An 18,316-nucleotide genomic window follows, 5' to 3' on the forward strand; every position below is an offset into this window, starting at 1 on the left:
AGAGCAGTGCATTCTGATTTTACATTTACCGTTTAGAAACGAATTAAAGGGGTTATAGGAAAAAACTTTTCAATATCCGTTGTTTATATTACACTCAAATGATATTGACAGTCAATAGGTGATTTCAGTTATATCATGCGATCAAACAACAGCTCGTTATCGACATATTTCCACTTTCACATTGTTCTAGAACAATTTATTTGAACAATTGTTCAACACTCACCTAGTATGCCTCAGGTTCCTCTGTATTTACATTAATTTGAAAAGTCTCAGCAAATACGTTTTTGAATTGTTGAATATTGAAAATTATGAAATGTTTTTAATCATGAGTTTACTTTCATTTTTTCTTTATTTCGATCAATGGAGTCCCGGCAAACTTGTCGCGGGCTAAAGAACGCCAACAAAGCTCAACCCTTGTAATCCTGAAGAATTGTGAAATAGTATTTAATGCAAGTACTTATATAATATATTGTCAAATATAGATTAAACTGCGCCATGCAATCAAAGTTATGTCTGGTATGTAGAACATTGGCATTTCATTAAAATACAGCATACTTTTGGAATATGAAAACGGCAAGTGCAGAAGACGTGTACCCTTCCGAAACGCCTCGTCTTATTATCCTTATACTTCGTAGGTTTATGATAATGTTAACATGTTAGTGTTTTCTTGTTTTAAGAAGAAATATGAAGGTATACTGGATGTGTGATCCCAAGCAATCAGCAAAAATAATGAATGGACATGTTCTTGGTTAACCTTAGTCGAGGAACGTTGCCAACAAAGAAAGATATTTCATTTGTGAACTACTGGAGTATTTACAATGGTACAAAATACATTTTTTATTGTTGGCAACAGTTTGAACCCATGTAGTCAGTTTTTTCGTGTAGCTCCGTACAATCAAAATTAGCTTTACAGCTGCTTGAAGGCGCACAGCATATCATGCTTTCGTGTCTCCGAAATGACTCCAATACAGCGAATCGCTTAGTTTGCTTCGTTTGTGTTGATTGATTTCATTGAATAATGCATATTATAAATAGGTCAAGAAATAGTTTGTTTAGTGTTTTTTCCCTTTCTGAACTTATGATTAGATTAATATTATAATGAAAAAGCAAGCATTTATTGATTTTACATTGCAACGATAGCATGAAAGTTGCTATATAATTCAATGCCTTTCGTAATGTTTAATCACGAATCAATACAAGCCAGGTAATTAATGTTTCCTTCTACATGACAAGCTCTGAGCTTTGAATGTTCCAGTTCGGTTTGCATCTGATCCAACCCATGAAGATGGTTTGAAATGCAGTCATTTAGAAACTGATGTCACTTATGCACAGTGGCGTCAAGCGATTAGTACAGCGATCATAAATACAAACTGAAGAACATCAGTTAAACAGGTTTATTTTAATCCTTATCGATGTTTTTTACAGTGAAATAGAAAGCTACATTACATGCATTAAATGGATTAAAGTGTTTGTTTTTCACATGACCGAGCCTATACATAAGCCACTTCTATAATCTCGGTCTGTTAACTTCAATCATTAAAGCCCCAGTATTCCAGTATACTTACTTTCACTGGAAAATCTAATAACATCGATACAGTAAAATGAAGTTTTCTGAGAATTTCTCAAGATTGTCTCTCTTTTTTTATTTATATAAAAACTGTTGAAATTCACTCTTTGTGTACATGCCTCCATTTACGATCGTTCCCGAAAGAAAATCCTTTAGGCGTTCACGTATACTTCCTATTCAGACTACATTGCGACCCCCGACTGTTGATTTACATTCTATATTTAATATGACGTCACAAAAAGCGAACAACACGTACGACACCTATTACACCTGTATACATGTATATGCAAATTTGTCATGTGGTTTTGTTTTTCGTGACATCTTCTGAACTTCGTATAACAACGAACTGGAGTTTCGATGGTCCGCTTTTTTGCTCTTTAATTTGCACGAATTCCTAACGAAATGCTTCTATTCATATCACATATAGTAAGTTTGTTTTATTATCATCTTTGCATAATCATAAAGTTTTCTCATAAACTTTATTAATTTCGTAAATTACCCTATAGATGCATATATTCGGGATTTAAGCTCATATGATAGCCCCGTTGCATGTATAATCCATCGATTGACTTACAACATTTAAATGTATTGACAAAGACAAGTACGAAGAAATACCTACATCCAATATTCACGTCGAACAAAAGTGAAGGTCAAGCCAATCATGTACATTCGCTTGTCTATTATTTGATGACCATCATCGACTATGTTGTTAGAAAAAATGATAAAATATGAAGATACCAATAAGGTCAAACAGTATTATATATAGGTGTGAATTATGCAGCATCGGGTACAATACCTTATCTAGAAGTAATAAAGTTTGAGATTTAGAAACATATTGCAAAAAATGAGATATTGCACAATGTGAAACATTATCATGAATATTCCAAAGATGAATTTCAAATATTTAATCATTTTCGAAAAAATCCCAGATACAATGAAGAACAGGTTGACAAATGTGTACGATGGCTGTTAATGCAGGTTAAAACAGTAATTCAATATCTCGGAAATTCGATATCTATTAATCGATGTATGCTTTTTACGCGAAATATTGAGAACTTGACTTTGAACGCTTGCAAAAAATTAAAGCATTATCTGTTCAATATTGACGGTGACTCAGATAACGAGAGCTTATTACCAGAACATATAATTAAAGAATAATCTGATATGACATATGACGTACTGTATGATCGATGTTAGAAAAAATATTGTAAACAACATATTTGTCCTAGATAGCCGACATCCAGTTATCATGACTACATTGTGTAGCCATATTTTTTTAATGTGGTTGGCTCGTGCCCAGTGTAACGTCCGGTGATTCGCTATTGCTAAAAGTAGTTTGGTCAGGTATCAGCAAACGAGTGAAATCATGATAGTCAAGTGACATTTTATCTTTCCAACCGAAATGTTCCATTTATTTATTTTTATCTGAAGTGTAAATGTGTTGTGTGCCAGAGTGTTGCACATCACTGCCTAGCGGTGCATTTATTTCTGGCACGAGCAATTTTATTTCTAAGCACGTCTGCTATAAAATCATTCTTTATGTTAATATATGTTGCTCCTGTTCGGTCTGTTTGATGTTGTCTACTTCACAATCGTTTTTGATATGAATATATGTTTTGCCAATACGTTTAAAAGTCGAGTAAGTTAGAATTGTTCCAGCCGATATGGATGATAAGCTTGCTATACTCCCAAAGCAGTGTTACCGTTATTCGTCAATCGAAAATGATTTACATTTTACGGTAGAAAGTACATCTGAACAAACAACAACTGCAAACGAATGAGAATTTACGCTACGATTTGGAGTTCAGACGCTGCATTAATTGCATTTTAATACGTCAAGATATAACTTGTAATACAGATGCCAACAGGTCAATACTCATAAATCACACTAGGTTTTATAACTATTAACTACGTGTTGGAAAAGATGACCCGAATTTCTAAATATAATTCCAATGGCTGAAGCATAACGGTTTCATCTCCTCAATCTCTTCATCTGTAGTTACCTATATCATGGCCTGATTTCTGATAAAGCTGGTTATCCAAATGTTGTTCCTTACAGTTTCTTTACGTCAGTGCAGTTGTGACGCACATTCCAGTTTTGCAAAGATAGGAAGATTAGAAAGCAATATTGCAGTGTTTATCAATGGAATGTATTTTCCTCCCTTCTATCGAATAGGTTAAATAATGATTTTATATTGGAAACAATATCAATTCCCGTGACGTTAAATGAAATAGAAATAGAAAGCATTAAAAGACAATAATCTGCTCGTGTTCATTGTAAGTATTTAAGACTATCAATATAATTCTTCAAACGATATATTTATTTAGAAAAAAATATTCACAATATCTCAGTGTTCTGAATGATGATTCTTATCTGCGTTTCGGCCATGTCAGTTTAACAGGAAGAAACTAAGTCCACTAAAAGCATCGTACCCTTTTAATAACACGCCTTCAGTCAAGCTGGCAACACTTCGAGACAGAAACAAATAAACAAGTAGTTCTTTTGAAATAAACCTACCGAATCGGGAAAGAGCAGCCAGTCAATTCAACCTCATTTCAAGCAAGGGGAGCATAGGTCGATACAGAAGCTTGCAGTCAAGCTTTTAATACTTCATCTTTCAAGAATAAAAGTAAAGTCTAACAATGGATGAAAAAATATGATACACTTTTTTGCTCCTTTTAGATCAGTGATGCTAAGTGCTAAAAGTTTTGAAATGTGTCGACTTAAGAAAATCGGAAAAATGGTAATATCAAGATGGAGAGGTGTGCTAGCCTAATAATCAAATAACTTTCGTAACGTTAATAATGGCAACTGATAATGTTAAAAGAACGTCAAGTACATGTGTACAATCTTAACTGTGCCACTAGCTAATATTCTAATGAATTCGAATGAGGCAAGGCCGATTTGCTTCTTGAGTAAGCGATTTTTTCTGTTTTGTACATCCTCGATACTCCAGGGTCTACGATATCTTATTCGCTCTCTGCATCACTTGAACATGTCATGGCAAAAGTGAAAATTCCGTGTGCGACAGCTTGTGGACGGGACGAAAATCTAATATGATCTTTTGAACTACCGTTAACAAATTTCGAGGTCGCATAACGGTATGTTGTACCGGCTTTGAAGTTGGATGTCGCTCCTTTGAAAGTTGTATACTTTCAGATAAATTAAAGCTTAAAAATTTCCAAAGTCTGTATTTTGCATCTGACAATTGGTTTAGAGGTATTAACGATTAAATTGAATGGACCCATAGGATTTTGAAATTGAAATTGAACTGAGTCATCTTTATCTTGTGTGCCCGCCGTTTGCTGTGGTCACGGCCCTTATTCTTCTGGTCACAGAGTTCATGTGAGCGTTAATCTGTCTTATGGGAATGTTGTCCCACTCTTCAATCAGAGCTCTGGTCAACTGCTCTCGAGTAGCAGGGGGTGGCTGGCGCCACCTGTCTATCCAACTGGTCCCAAAGATGCTCCATCGGGGACAAATCAGGGCTATATGGCGGCCAATCTAGTGGTTGTATGTTGTTGTTGGCCAGAAAGTCTTGGCAAATCCTTGCTACGTGGGGCCTAGCATTATCCTGCTGGAGGGTTAGATTATGCTGCTGTAAGAAAGGGATAACATGGGGTCGGAGGATCTCATCTCTATACTTAGCTGCTGTTAAATTGCCATCAATAACAACCAATTACTGAACCGCCCTAAACCTATCCCTCTCTACAACGCAAGCGTCCGTAAAACGTTCGCCACGACGGCCATCAGATCGTTAAAGACAGAATCGAGTCTCGTCCGTGAAGAAAACTTGTCTCCACTGCCTCAGTGGAAACCGTCATGGAGCATGTGCAGCGACCCAGGCCATACGACGCTGACGTCGAGCAGGGGTAAGGTGTGGACCAACTTCTCGTAATCGATTCCTTACAGTTTTTGAACTTATAGGACGCCCATGATTTCCACGAACATTAAGTGCACATTAAGGCGCCGATTACGCACATGAAAGACGACGATATAGCGATCCTGACGTCGTGACACTACGCGACGTTCTATGGTGGAAACATTAACACCAAAGCGCCTAGCAACCTGATTTTGCAGCTGTCCTTGCATCAGTATCTGAATGGCCTGACCCCTCTGAACTTCTGTGAGTCGTGCCATTCTTAAAACGAATCAAATTCTCAATTAATTTTAGGGAAGCAGTTGGTCTGTATAAAGACTAACGAAGAGTGACTTGATCAACGCTGCATGAGACCAGAACAACACGGTGCACGAGATTCTTGTTTTTTTCCTTCCTCCATTTACCAGAGCTGCGCACTGTTATTTGGAGAACGCGTTTTCAAAATATCGGAATAAATATTACCCTGCGTTTCTTTATCCTTTCAGTATATATATATCATTGCAGGCTTTCCTCGAAATTTCAGTAATAAGCAATAAATATTAATTCAATTCTAAACAGTTTCAATGCGACCATGTCAACAAAAAGGATTTAATTTCGTGTCTGTTCTACCGGAGTTATTTAGATTTATCTAAACAAAATCCTACTTCAATTATTAACATGAGGAACCATTCAGCTGATTGGTTTCGAAATCTAAACCGGATTTTTTCTGTAAAATGTGTCAGTCATTTATATTGAGTTTTATGTTATCTTAAAGTTACCAGGGTGATACTCCATGTTTTTTAATCCTGAGTTGTGCTGGTGATTGTCGAGTCATATTTGCCGAAAACCGTTCGTTATTGTATTGTGCATGAACAGCAAAATAGCACAGGCTAAGAAATAAATTATCTCTTAATCTGTTACGTTTAACAACGGAAATGAATAAAATTGATGATTAGTAGCCTTTACTACCAGGGCCTTCGTGTACAATATAACCAAATATGAGTGAAAACCCATAGAAGTACACAGCAATTAACGAGAAGTTATAATAATTATCCATTCACAACAAGGGACACAAATAAATGCTTTGGAGGAGTCAGTGTTCCGGGCAACTTATTGACATTAGTGTTAAAATTATCCGAATAACACACTTCCTCTATTGACTTAACAAATTGCATTTTGTAATTACTTTCTCGTATATCAACGATCTAAATTAAGCAACTAAATACACATTTTATCCAACCATTTTTTAAATATATCCTTTTTATGAAATGAATGTTGAGTTAAAATAGCAATTTATATAGCAGCTTGCAGCAGGCATTCAATTTGATGGTTGATAAATATCAAGTTTGATATTGGAGGACTGTATATTTTAATACCACTCCTAATAACTCGGCAAATAGAACAATGTCTTCACGAATCTATCTTTTACGAGTTATATATTCTAATACAAATGTAACAAAAGATTAAACACCTTCCGCCTTCCTCAAAAAAAAAAAAAAAAAAAAGAGGAGATGAAGTGGTTGAAACAAGACGTCTTCTGAATAAATAAAGACCAAAAAAAAATAATAATAAATAAATAAAAACAAAATTCCACTAGGGTAACGCATAGTGTCATAGCAAATACCGCACTTTTCATTTTCATTGATCAGTGCCAGGACTGGAAGGACACAACCAATATCCGTCAGCTGAATCAGCTGTCAGTTTTTTTTCAGAAGAAATATGACTTCAAGTTAAGCAGGAAAACATATTCTTTTCAGAATCACTCTGTCACTGCTATTGAGAGACGCCAATGAGGTTAGAAACGACAATTTTGTAATTCGTGGAAATCGTTGCGTTACAATATGAGACTAAAACTACTAACCAACATAAAGAGAACAGACGATGATCTTAAATGAGGATCAAATGCATTTCGTTCTGACAAATACGTAATAAAAAAAGTTTAAAGACATATGATCAATTTCAAACAAACCTTTTATTAACGTTACAGCTATCCCATGAGAATAGAGTTATTTCACAAATGCTCTGACGTCTGGTTTTTAACCATTACTGCTAACGTCTTAGAGCTTCGGTCACTTTTCCCTTAATTTGCGGTTACCTGTAACAAGGCATTCATGACTATGCCATCAACAAATTACTTAACTACTTGTCCGTGTACATAACCCTGTGAAGCCTTTTCAAAGGCAGACAATTTGTATATGCCAAAAATAAGAATGCTATTATATAATCATGTATATGTATATGAAAGATTGGTTGATATATTGCATCGCATTGAAGTTACGTGGAATAAATGAACCGGGTCATAGTTGCCATATTTACAAAAACAATGCACAAGGTCTCTGTGTTTATTGAATGTCAGATCATAAGTTGGAAATAATCCTTTTAATTAATTCCAGTCTTCATTATGTAGATGTAAGCGATTTATCTCCATCTGTGTTTTTGAGGGATCGACATATATGAACACGATATTTCTGAATGGAATGTACAGTACTTCTTTCCTATTTCAGTATATTCACCTAAATTTTCTTTCTAAAGTGTACATTGAGATATATTCCGCTAGGCTATGAGTTGGAAGGATAACGGAGCTTACAGATTCTATCATAGAGAGCCAATATACAGCATTTGCCTATATAACACCCAACACACACACACAGCTTGCTCACGTTGCATTCCTAGTGTAGCAACATATTACATGCTACAGAATCCTCGTGCTGGATTTTGATCTGTCTGATAAAGGACTCGAGAAATTTCAGTTAGCATTAATCTCCGTTAAGCTAACCATTGTCATCTTCCTTTATCTAATTCTGTAAGTCAAACTATATCACCATCGAATACAAGTTACTATTGCTAGGAAAGTTTGTTTTGAAATTACGGTAAGTCAAAAGATACCAAAGAAAATACCAATAGAAACTTAATTGAAACTAAAGTTCGAATGAATTTGGACAAAATATGACCAAAATAAAGATTTACTTGGATACACCTGAAAAAGTACGTGGAAAAGGTAACCAGATGTTCCGGAAGGGTATGCGTCCTTTGCTTCATCGTCGACACCTAGCAAATACATTAAGAAATCCTTCAAAGTTATGTAACATAGATAAGAGCATGGTAAATAGACTTTTGTTGATATACTTGTAAGTTATCCAATTGTTGAACCTGTTCCAAACGTAGCCATAATCTAACATCAGAAAAAAAAAGTTTTCTCTACGATAATGGTTAACAACAATACCGAGATGACCTCAACTGATTGCAGTTTTACGTCATACGTCATATCATTTACGTTACTAATTATGACAAATGATGAACGAAATTACGATAAAATGCTTTAAAAGTACAAATATTGAAATGGAATACTTCAAAGTGCAAAACGTGCACTCCCTATTGTGTAATAAATGCGTTACGGCGAGCTTTTAACTTTTGTAAATCAATACTCCAATGACTTTTCACCGTTCGCAATGGTCATAACATACACCTCCATTGTATTACTGGGAAATCCTAGAAGGACGATTCAGCCTCACTGACGTTTGATTATTTTGATCCAATAAATGCAGTATTAGATTTGTTTCTGTTGTTCACTCTTGATGTGTTGTTAATTCTACAAGAAAATCCCAGCCATGGTAACACGGTCATTTAACATACTGAGATCAGATTTTCACATGCTACATCTTCCAATGTCCCTCCCAACAAGGTAATCTGGGTTGCAGGTCCGAATATCACAATAACGACCAAAGTGATCATTGCCAACAACTCGTCTAATGTAATTACCAATAATGTTTTCACCTCCCTGTATTATTTAAGGCTAATTCTGCCTTGACCTTCATTAATTCATGCTCTAATAAAATAATTTGTTTGGATTACGTCATCAATCCTACAAACAAATCACATAAGCGGTATGTATATGTTCGTATTTATTTAACGTATGCTACGTAGAAATCAATGGTTAGAAATCTATCAACATACACCAAGCAAACCCCTCTGAAATTAATCGACCATTCGGTGAATAGTGAAGCAATCAGTCAGTTATCCATTATACGCCATACTAAATGTTTTGTATTGGTCGTATATCACAACATGTTTTTTTATTATTTCCTAATCCTGTCTTGTTTTGTCTGTTTGCTGGGTCAATCGTTTCCTTCTCGTTTTCCTTGTTGTTTCAGCGTTCTTCAAGGAAAAGTAATACACGTTACAGCTAATTGCTCTTTATTTGTGTAGTAATGTGCTCTCTGGTGCCAGTTTGTTATTGACAGGCGCTGGTCTCGTTCTGGATTTTTTTTATTGTATGTATTATTTACTTTGTAATTTGCCCTTTGTGAACGATGTGATGTTGATAACAGGCAATTAGCAAGTGTACACAACTGATGTTAATGTTGAAAGGAAGAGTAAAATTGAATGTATTGGAATCCTTTCTAGGATACGTTACACACAATCCTTAAATAATTCACACTGGAGTAGTTGGAATAAAATGATCTCTTGACTGATTTCACAAACACCTTACGTGTTTAGCAAATATTTAACAGAACAATCATACGTTGAAATCCACTTATCAGAAAACTTAATGGTTCGAACTCCTCTCAGAAATGCAGAGGTGGAAAAAAATTAACATAAACATATGTATTCCATAAAAATGTAATAATATTTTAGAATAAAAGGTAATTTTGCTTCATCATTATTACTAGTATAATATCGCCTTTCGCTGTATCACGTTACACTACCATCACGATATTTACTATGATCGACAGGCAATTCCTTCCTTACGCATTTTAGATTGACGTAATATCATAATAAATAACTAGTCAGCTGATTAAAAACCATAAAACATTTTGTTCTGCAAAAAAACATGTCAGTCGGACCATATCCAACTTTTCTTGGCAACTATTGTTCCGTGTATATAGGTCGAGTACAAAAGAATGTGATGATGTTTTTCTTTATCCACTTTATTCGTTTGATGTTATTCCTTCCTTTTCACATTTAAGTGACCTTAATGACCTTTACCTGCCTTGACGGGCTGTAAGATTATTACAACGATAGAAATAGTAACCTCGTCATATTTTCCAAAGTGCAAACGTACTCCGTGGAGGAATTTGATGATAAGATAGCATGTATTACCCATGTGCAACAAGTTAACATATTGGTTTAAGTGTTAACTCCAGCAGTGGAGTTCTTGACTGCAGCGTACAGCTACACAGCAATGCCATTTGTATCAAAATAATGTTACTCTCTACGGCTGCGTACGCTACAGTATTACAAGGTTCAGCTCTCTGACAGCGTAGTAGTACTGGCATCATAAATCAAAAAAGGGAAAAGCCATTTGTGTTCCGGAATGAAACAAAATCGATTTGAATATGTATTTTACAGGGTGTAATCCGCGACAAGCATTGATATCTTATTAAATGTAGAGTAAAGGTATCTGTATGTTCGTGTCCACACCTTTAACGTTTCTTAACACTATTACAGACTCACCATTAATTTTTGCTATCAGTATCTTTGTGATATACAAACAATAATACATTTTGTTGACTTTCAAAATACTACCCAATCAAGTTACTTGATTTGAATTACTTAGTCATATGGTGTCTTTACCTTACATATACATTTAGATAAGACGACAGGACGTTAATCATAGATATTTTTCATAACGAAACATTTTGCGATTCTTATGCAAATTGGATTAATCTAGACAAATCTTGGATCGCATCAACGTGTATATCAACTGAAAATGTGAAACTGGTGGTTAAAATCAAGTTTAAATGATTTGTTTACCGACATCAAGCCGAATGTGCTTCAGTAACAGTCAGTTTTAAATCCAAAAGGCATCTAGTACTAAAGTTTTACTGATAGTTTAGTTTATGTATTTATGTTTTATCAAGTCATGTTTCGAACATCACAAAACTAATGATCATGAGGCATTAAACTTATTTTATGTTAAACCTACGTTATCTCGAATTACGCCAAAATTCATTGAATTGACAGTCGAACTTCATTATCTCGATGTCGACGGGACCGTGGGAAAAATACGAGTTATCAGAATATTCGATTTATGTAAGCTCAAATACTTAATGCAAAAAATTTGCCGGGATCGATGAAATGCTTCGAATTAACCGGGGTCTTCGAGATACATGAGATCAAGATAACATGGTTCGGCAGTATCTAATAGCTGTATGACTGTAGAAACTCGTTTAAACGATGCATATTGACAGATATCCAATTATTTTCACTATTTAATTTGTAGATTGACACAAAAACTTCTACTTCATGACAATAGCTACTTTATGGAAAGTTTTATCTCATCATCTTCGCACGCCGGTAGAGGTAGCATAATGGATTATATCTAAAATGTTCACAATGATACGCACGTATCGCTTATGGTATTATTTTCAATTGACTATTCAACGTTGCACTCTTGACAAGAGAGAGAGAGAGAGAGAAATATATAACACCATCCAGACCATATCATACACCAACAGGCAGCTGATTTTGAATAACCATTACCATCACCGTAAGATGTAGCGAGATTAGTTTCCAATCGATCAATGGAACTTTGCGGCAGGTGTGTTGATATTAATGCAAGCGAACGTAGAAATTAGATGGCAAAATAAATGTCAAAGAGCTAAAAGAGAAGAGTAGAGAATATGTATGTACTTACCAGGACCAGAATACTGATGTAGACATAGGACATCACTGCTAGTGGAAACCCCAGACCCAATATTAAAAGGCACACACTATATGATAAGTCGACTGGACTTCGAGCGGTCCAGTCTATTGAGCACGATATATTTGCTCCTTCAATGGTATATCTGTTCCATCCCAACAAGGGATATGCTGCTAGAAGAAATCCGTACATAAAACATCCAAACAGAAGAAGAAGAGTTGCTGACTGTGTGACAAGGTGTGACCAGTGACATTTTACAATCACTATGTACTTTTCAAACGAGAGTACAGTCAAAATCGCGATTTGGGTCAACCCGAGTGCGGTAACTATGAACCCGTGGAATACACATCCAAAATGCCCAAACAGCCATTTTCCTGAAATCGCTGATGCCCCAACAAAAGGAATAGCCAACGATGCAATGAGAAAACTTGAAATACACAGTGCTATCAGTAGTATGTTTGGTCTTGTTTTCAACTTGCTGTGGACTAAAAACACGTATACAAATACTCCGTTGAAAAGAACTCCAGCCAGAAAAATGGAGAACATGAAAATAGCCAGTACAGCATATTCTGCTTTGCTTATGGAAGTCGATGATGCATTTAGAAATTCCATTTCCATACTCGTCACATTTGTAAATAAAACTAAATCTGTACTGTTTGCACCAGGTGATTGGGCATTCATGTTTTGAAAACTATCTCCCAGCTACTACATGGGTATTTCTAGTCTCGTTTCAGTCTACATTCCCGCTGCCAAAACTCGAACGTTAATTTCCAGTTGAAATGTTAAAGCTGTGAGAGAGATACGTATGATTAGGGATATTAATGCATAGAATCATATTCTGATAGTGAGTTGTAAATTATTCCAGTTTTTATGATGTTATCAAATCATCTAACCATCTGTTACAATCGTAAAAAACTTTCTAGGAGAAGTCATTGTTCTGAATAGTTAATCTTATGCCAAAGCTACATTTCCTACATCACTTTATTTCTCGATATCCTACTCGATATCAGGAATCTAATGCATGTTCTAATCAGGTGCTTGATTCAATTATATGGTCAGTTATTTCCCACTGATGAACAGCAAAGCTATTGCCGTGATGTGAAACTGTCACGGGCGTTATCAATAACTTGAAACATGCTGTTCACAGTCTAGCAAATATAATTTTTGAGTTCCTTTAACATTTGATCGCCTTGAACAAAATTATTTATAACTAAATGTTCAGGCAAATACCATATCTCTTATTATTTTTAACCAATTCAATGCAAGAAATCCGGCTAACTATAACACTATTTTTTTATGAAATTATGCGAAAAACATTTTTTTTTATACTCGCGTACGGCTCCTGTGGTAGAAAGGTTGATATGATTATTTTCTTAACAATATTGTATTGTCAATGGCAAAATAAAATCAGACTGTGAGAGCAGCTGATAGCAACGTTACTAATCGAAGAGTCACATCCCCCTAAGCCTACTCTACCTGTTGCGGTATGTAGACGCAGATGCTGTATCCAGAACAACAATACTATGCTACACACAGCCAGAACTATCTCTGGCAAGACAGCCACAGCCAGGGCTCTGCGAACGTATTTATACTTAAAGTTGAACTGAATCAATAATGTTGGGGCGGAGTAATACTTAATGACCCGCCAACCAAATAAATAAAGAATTTTCTGGTCGTTACATTCCGCCACGCAAAGGCTTACTAATTTACTAAATAAGTTAAAATTATGTTATGTTTATGTTATTTGATCTAGTGTTCATGTCGAACCGTACTATCAAAATAATATATATGAAACCAATAAATAGGCGTGATTTTGTGTTAAAGATATACCTACAGATATTATCAATAATGAAATGAAATCTTGATAAAATGATTGACGGAGTGAGCAAAGTAAATAATTTATCTAATACACTATATGTATGTGAATCTTAACTCAAATTTTGAGATTGGCTTTGCTGCTGTAAGCTTACGGACCTCCAAAATGAACAAAAGATCTATGTACACGAAACCAGTACATTACTTTCTTATTTAGATAAACCTTTCCCAACGTCTTTTTGACAACATTTTTATATCAGTTTATCTCGAATTATTGAAGTTTTATGTGTACTTTAAGACAGATGGGCATTTACATTGCGTGGAAAACAATTTTTCCCAGGTTAGTCTGTTGCCAATTTCATGTGATCGGAATAGCTGCAATCTTATCTTGTCTAGGTTACATTTCACTATGATATCAATATAGAAGATTCTGTATAATTTTTTTGTATTTACACTTTCGAATATGAGAACATGTGTATCATGCGGGTACCTTAAATGACTAATAAAACCGCGGGAGATATATTTTGATAGATTTTATGCAAAATGTTTGTTGGCAAAGGTCTTAATTTTCAACTAAATTTTGCTTTTACATCCCATTACCACTATTTGGACGAAGGGACGGTATAGTACAGTTTTCTCATCCGTCCGGTATGCATATAAGACTGATCTAGTTTGGGCATACGTCAGTTACGAAATGTAGGACAATGCTTCGGCGATATTCGCATGAACAGCATTAGTAGAAAACATATTGTTAATTGCAAGTGAAACTGACATCGCATACTTTTTGTTCTATTTACACAAAACATAATGATCAGATGGGCACTCTTGAGAAGGTTGAAGATCGCACAACGTATAGGACATATTAAGCTGATAGCTCTCCATATGTCATTCCGGTAGAAATTATCAAAACCGTTTCAAATATTCTATTTGAGTCGTATATGGAGTTAAGTGTGCTGGACGTTCGTTAGTATTACCATGGTGTCGTTGTAATCAAACTGGTTCTCACTTTGGGAACATGTCATTAAAATCTATAAATATTTACAAGATGATCCTAGTCGATCAGGTAAATGTTTGCTTTGTTTCTAATTATCTTTCGTTGATTCGATTTTGTTTAAATGCTGATAACCACTCTTTGTGTTTGCATAATTTGGTTTCATATTCTATTGATACTATCTCTATTCTATTTCTGTATCAAGCCATCTCTTAATGCCAACTGTGCCACTTAAAATACGCACGTATCCAATATAACTGAGAGCTAATGAACAACTTTGCACATTCATTCATCTAAAAGTTAATCCGAAGCAAATATGTGTTCATAGCCAACCTCTTTATTATAACTGAAGGGAATTCAATTACATGCCCTTGATTTCCATACCTATAAGTATCAGGAGTTAACATGTTTCAGCACTCGGCAGATATTGTATTTCAATATGCAATTAATATTAAAGGTGTTACTTATTTGAGTGCATTATTTGCTCTAATGGTATACTAATATCAGTTTTCATTTTCTCTCTAAAAATATACCGGAAACAGCGGATCATACTGCCTATATATTACTGCCGTAATTACAGAAAGAGAGAAACACTCATAGAAAACATGAAACATTAGTGTGTCTCAGTTCTCATACACAGATATTAACAAGGCCAATATTAGTTCTCTTTTCATCTAACATGCTACTCCGTGTTTTGTTTAGTACGACCTACCTACAGCATGGATTGAAGAGCGTGTCAGTTAAGAGTAGGAAACAACTGCATCAAATAGTTTAACAGACATAATGAGCTTTTTGTAAAATTTTCCGTCCTTTTTCAAATCATCGAAAATACAGCGACTCACTATGTAATGTAAAAAAAAAAAAATATTTCCCTGGAGTGCAAACCTTTTTACTTTCTCACATTACAGTAATAAAAGTCAGTTCGTAAGCATGCCAGAGGAAGGTAGCTCAGGATGAAACCGATTGATCAAGAATATAGAAATGTATAAGAGCAGATCTGACAATAAACATCCTAAGGCCAATCCTTACTACTTACATAAAACATGATATCCAGGATCACGGTATTTATTCTATACACGAATCAGAGTCAGGGAAGACTGTAACCCTAATCAAAATGTTTTGATGTTAAATGTATCAAATTACTGGAAAAACGGGTTGTTATTGTACTGATTGTTCCTGTGTATAAATCGTCAGAACCGCCAATTTGAAATGTTACTAGTTTTATCACAACATTGCATTTTATTGTGTGTTTTTTTTTCATTTCTTGAGCGTCTCTCTATGCAATTAACCGTATCTGCTCTAGTCTCGCATTGAGATGAAAAAAAAAAAAAAAAAAAAACGGAAAAGTGACACTTATTTTTATTTTCACGTAATATCTTCGTGGCATCCAGCTTAACCAAGTACATGTAGGCGGTGATGGCATGTACTGGCGAGCTGATGAGTATGAAACTCCTACTTAACGAGCCTGTTTTGTCAGTCAACCTTTTAGAAGTGAGTGAAATATCGTAGAAAACAGCTTAATTACAAAACGTTTAATGTTTGCGTGTGACCACCGAGGGAAGGCTTAAGTTTAGACATAGACACATTTTAATTAAAACAAGTATTAATGTGCTGTTTGGTACAATAATACAACGGTAACAAAATAGATTTCCCAGAGAGGCGACTAATGTGGGAAAATTAAATATCCTTGAATTTAGATCAAATTGAGTGTATATATTTATTATAATTATTATAACACTTCGAACACCGAGGTTACGTGATTGGACAAAATGGCCAACCTAGTGAGGTTTTAGATAATGTTTTTCTTTTGACATGTGTCGTTGGGGGTACTTGTTTAATTACAACATGCAATTATTATTATTATTTCTTATTTTCCTTTAACTTTTGGACACTTTCCTCCAAAACGTTAAGTTGGACCTTTACCAATCGTATAGTGATTAACTCTAATGACCTCTACATGTGTAAAGAAATTCTGTTTTCTGATTTGATAAGATGGCCGCCACCCTCTGGTTCCGTATTGACCAAGACATCTCAACCTATATCCGTTGTTCAACGCATCAAATTGGCGTCTTTGGAAATGATAACAGCAGGCCATTCTCTCTGATAGTGTTATAAAAAAGGCATTGGAGGGTTCCAATTGATAGAAATAAAGTTGTCGGATTTTAGTGAAAACTTAAATTGTAGATGATGTATGACATCCGAAACAGATGATTGAACAAATTGGCCGACATTAAGTAGTCAAAAGTTTCATTTTTATATGTGCAGGTCAGGGTTCCCGGCCTGTGTTATGTTAATTGTTTGAAAATTCGTATATGTATATGCCAGCCTGTGTCAGTATCCTTCATTATGAAGATCATCTAATAAGCATGCATCATTCATTCATGAAAAGGTTGTTGAGGAGACGTATGTAACAGGCTCCTTTACAGCTAATGGTTGTTGTTATACGAAATATACATTATTTCCGACTAAAGGAACTCGAAATGTCATTATTTGATGTTAAAGTCTAGCGTATATATGTTTTCAATATTTTACGGGCCATATGTAGACAGTGTCATAGGAAGATGCGATAAATCATTGATGATACTTAAGATGAACACAATAGATAGCAAGATCCATACCAAAATCAAATTATGAAGAAAACATGATGGCAAGTCTTTCCTATAGAATTGTTATTGCTGATATCCACCTATAATTTGTCATTCAATATGAACTATTTAAATTTGCATTGGTCCGAGAAGGACCTAATTGCTTTTAACAGCTTAACGAAACTTCGATGGCTGAACTGTATTATAAGCCGATTTTGTATAAAAAGAGGTGTTACTTACTTTTTCGCCATTTGTACAATCCTTTGAAGCACACACGAGAAAGCATGTTTCTTTTCATGACTGATTTATCTGAGACACAAGATAAAATCCTCATATTTCCTTACAAGGGCGGACGGTCAGCACTATTACCAAAGATTAGGAGGTATACATTCACTCTCGTCTTTCATTAGCCCTTTTATTTACTTGAGACCAAAACTTTTTCACTTCCTGTTTAATTCTTTAATGCTACTTAAACAAAATTCATTTACGGATTTTGTCAACCTTTTTCGTCTTCTTGTGAAACAGGTCAACTAATTTAAGCCTAAATACAATACGAATGCAGCGATAATCACAACATAATCACAAGATTGAGCAATACACTGTATAAACATTTAAAGGCATATTTCGTAAAGTCATGTTGTGGTGTAATTGGAAACAGTTTCTCATTGTTTCAATGTTGACGTAATGCATCCATATGTAATAGATTTCTGTTTGCATATTGTGACGGTTGGGATCGTGAAAAGGGAAACAAAAATGAGCCCCCCCCCTTTCCCAACACAAGGAGCGAAATGACGACATTTCCAGACTTCAAATCAATTTTGTGTTTTCATTCGTATATTGATAAAGGCAAGCGTT

At 35.1% G+C, this 18,316-nt stretch overlaps 1 protein-coding gene across 1 annotated transcript in view; it reads right to left on the reverse strand.

Annotated features, from left to right (window-relative positions):
* Window positions 1-12,751, reverse strand: part of LOC132543090 (rhodopsin-like) — an 83,393-nt gene extending 70,642 nt beyond the window's left edge. The window contains exon 1 of the mRNA XM_060206543.1: window positions 12,065-12,751. Coding sequence (XP_060062526.1) covers window positions 12,065-12,751 — 687 coding nt within the window. The remainder of the gene's footprint in view (window positions 1-12,064) is intronic.
* Window positions 12,752-18,316: the final 5,565 nt, after the last annotated feature.

Source organism: Ylistrum balloti, unplaced genomic scaffold (assembly GCF_031769215.1).
Source record: "Ylistrum balloti isolate Yb309-2 unplaced genomic scaffold, AGI_CSIRO_Ybal_v1 Utg369740, whole genome shotgun sequence".
Taxonomy (NCBI): Eukaryota; Metazoa; Mollusca; class Bivalvia; order Pectinida; family Pectinidae; genus Ylistrum; species Ylistrum balloti.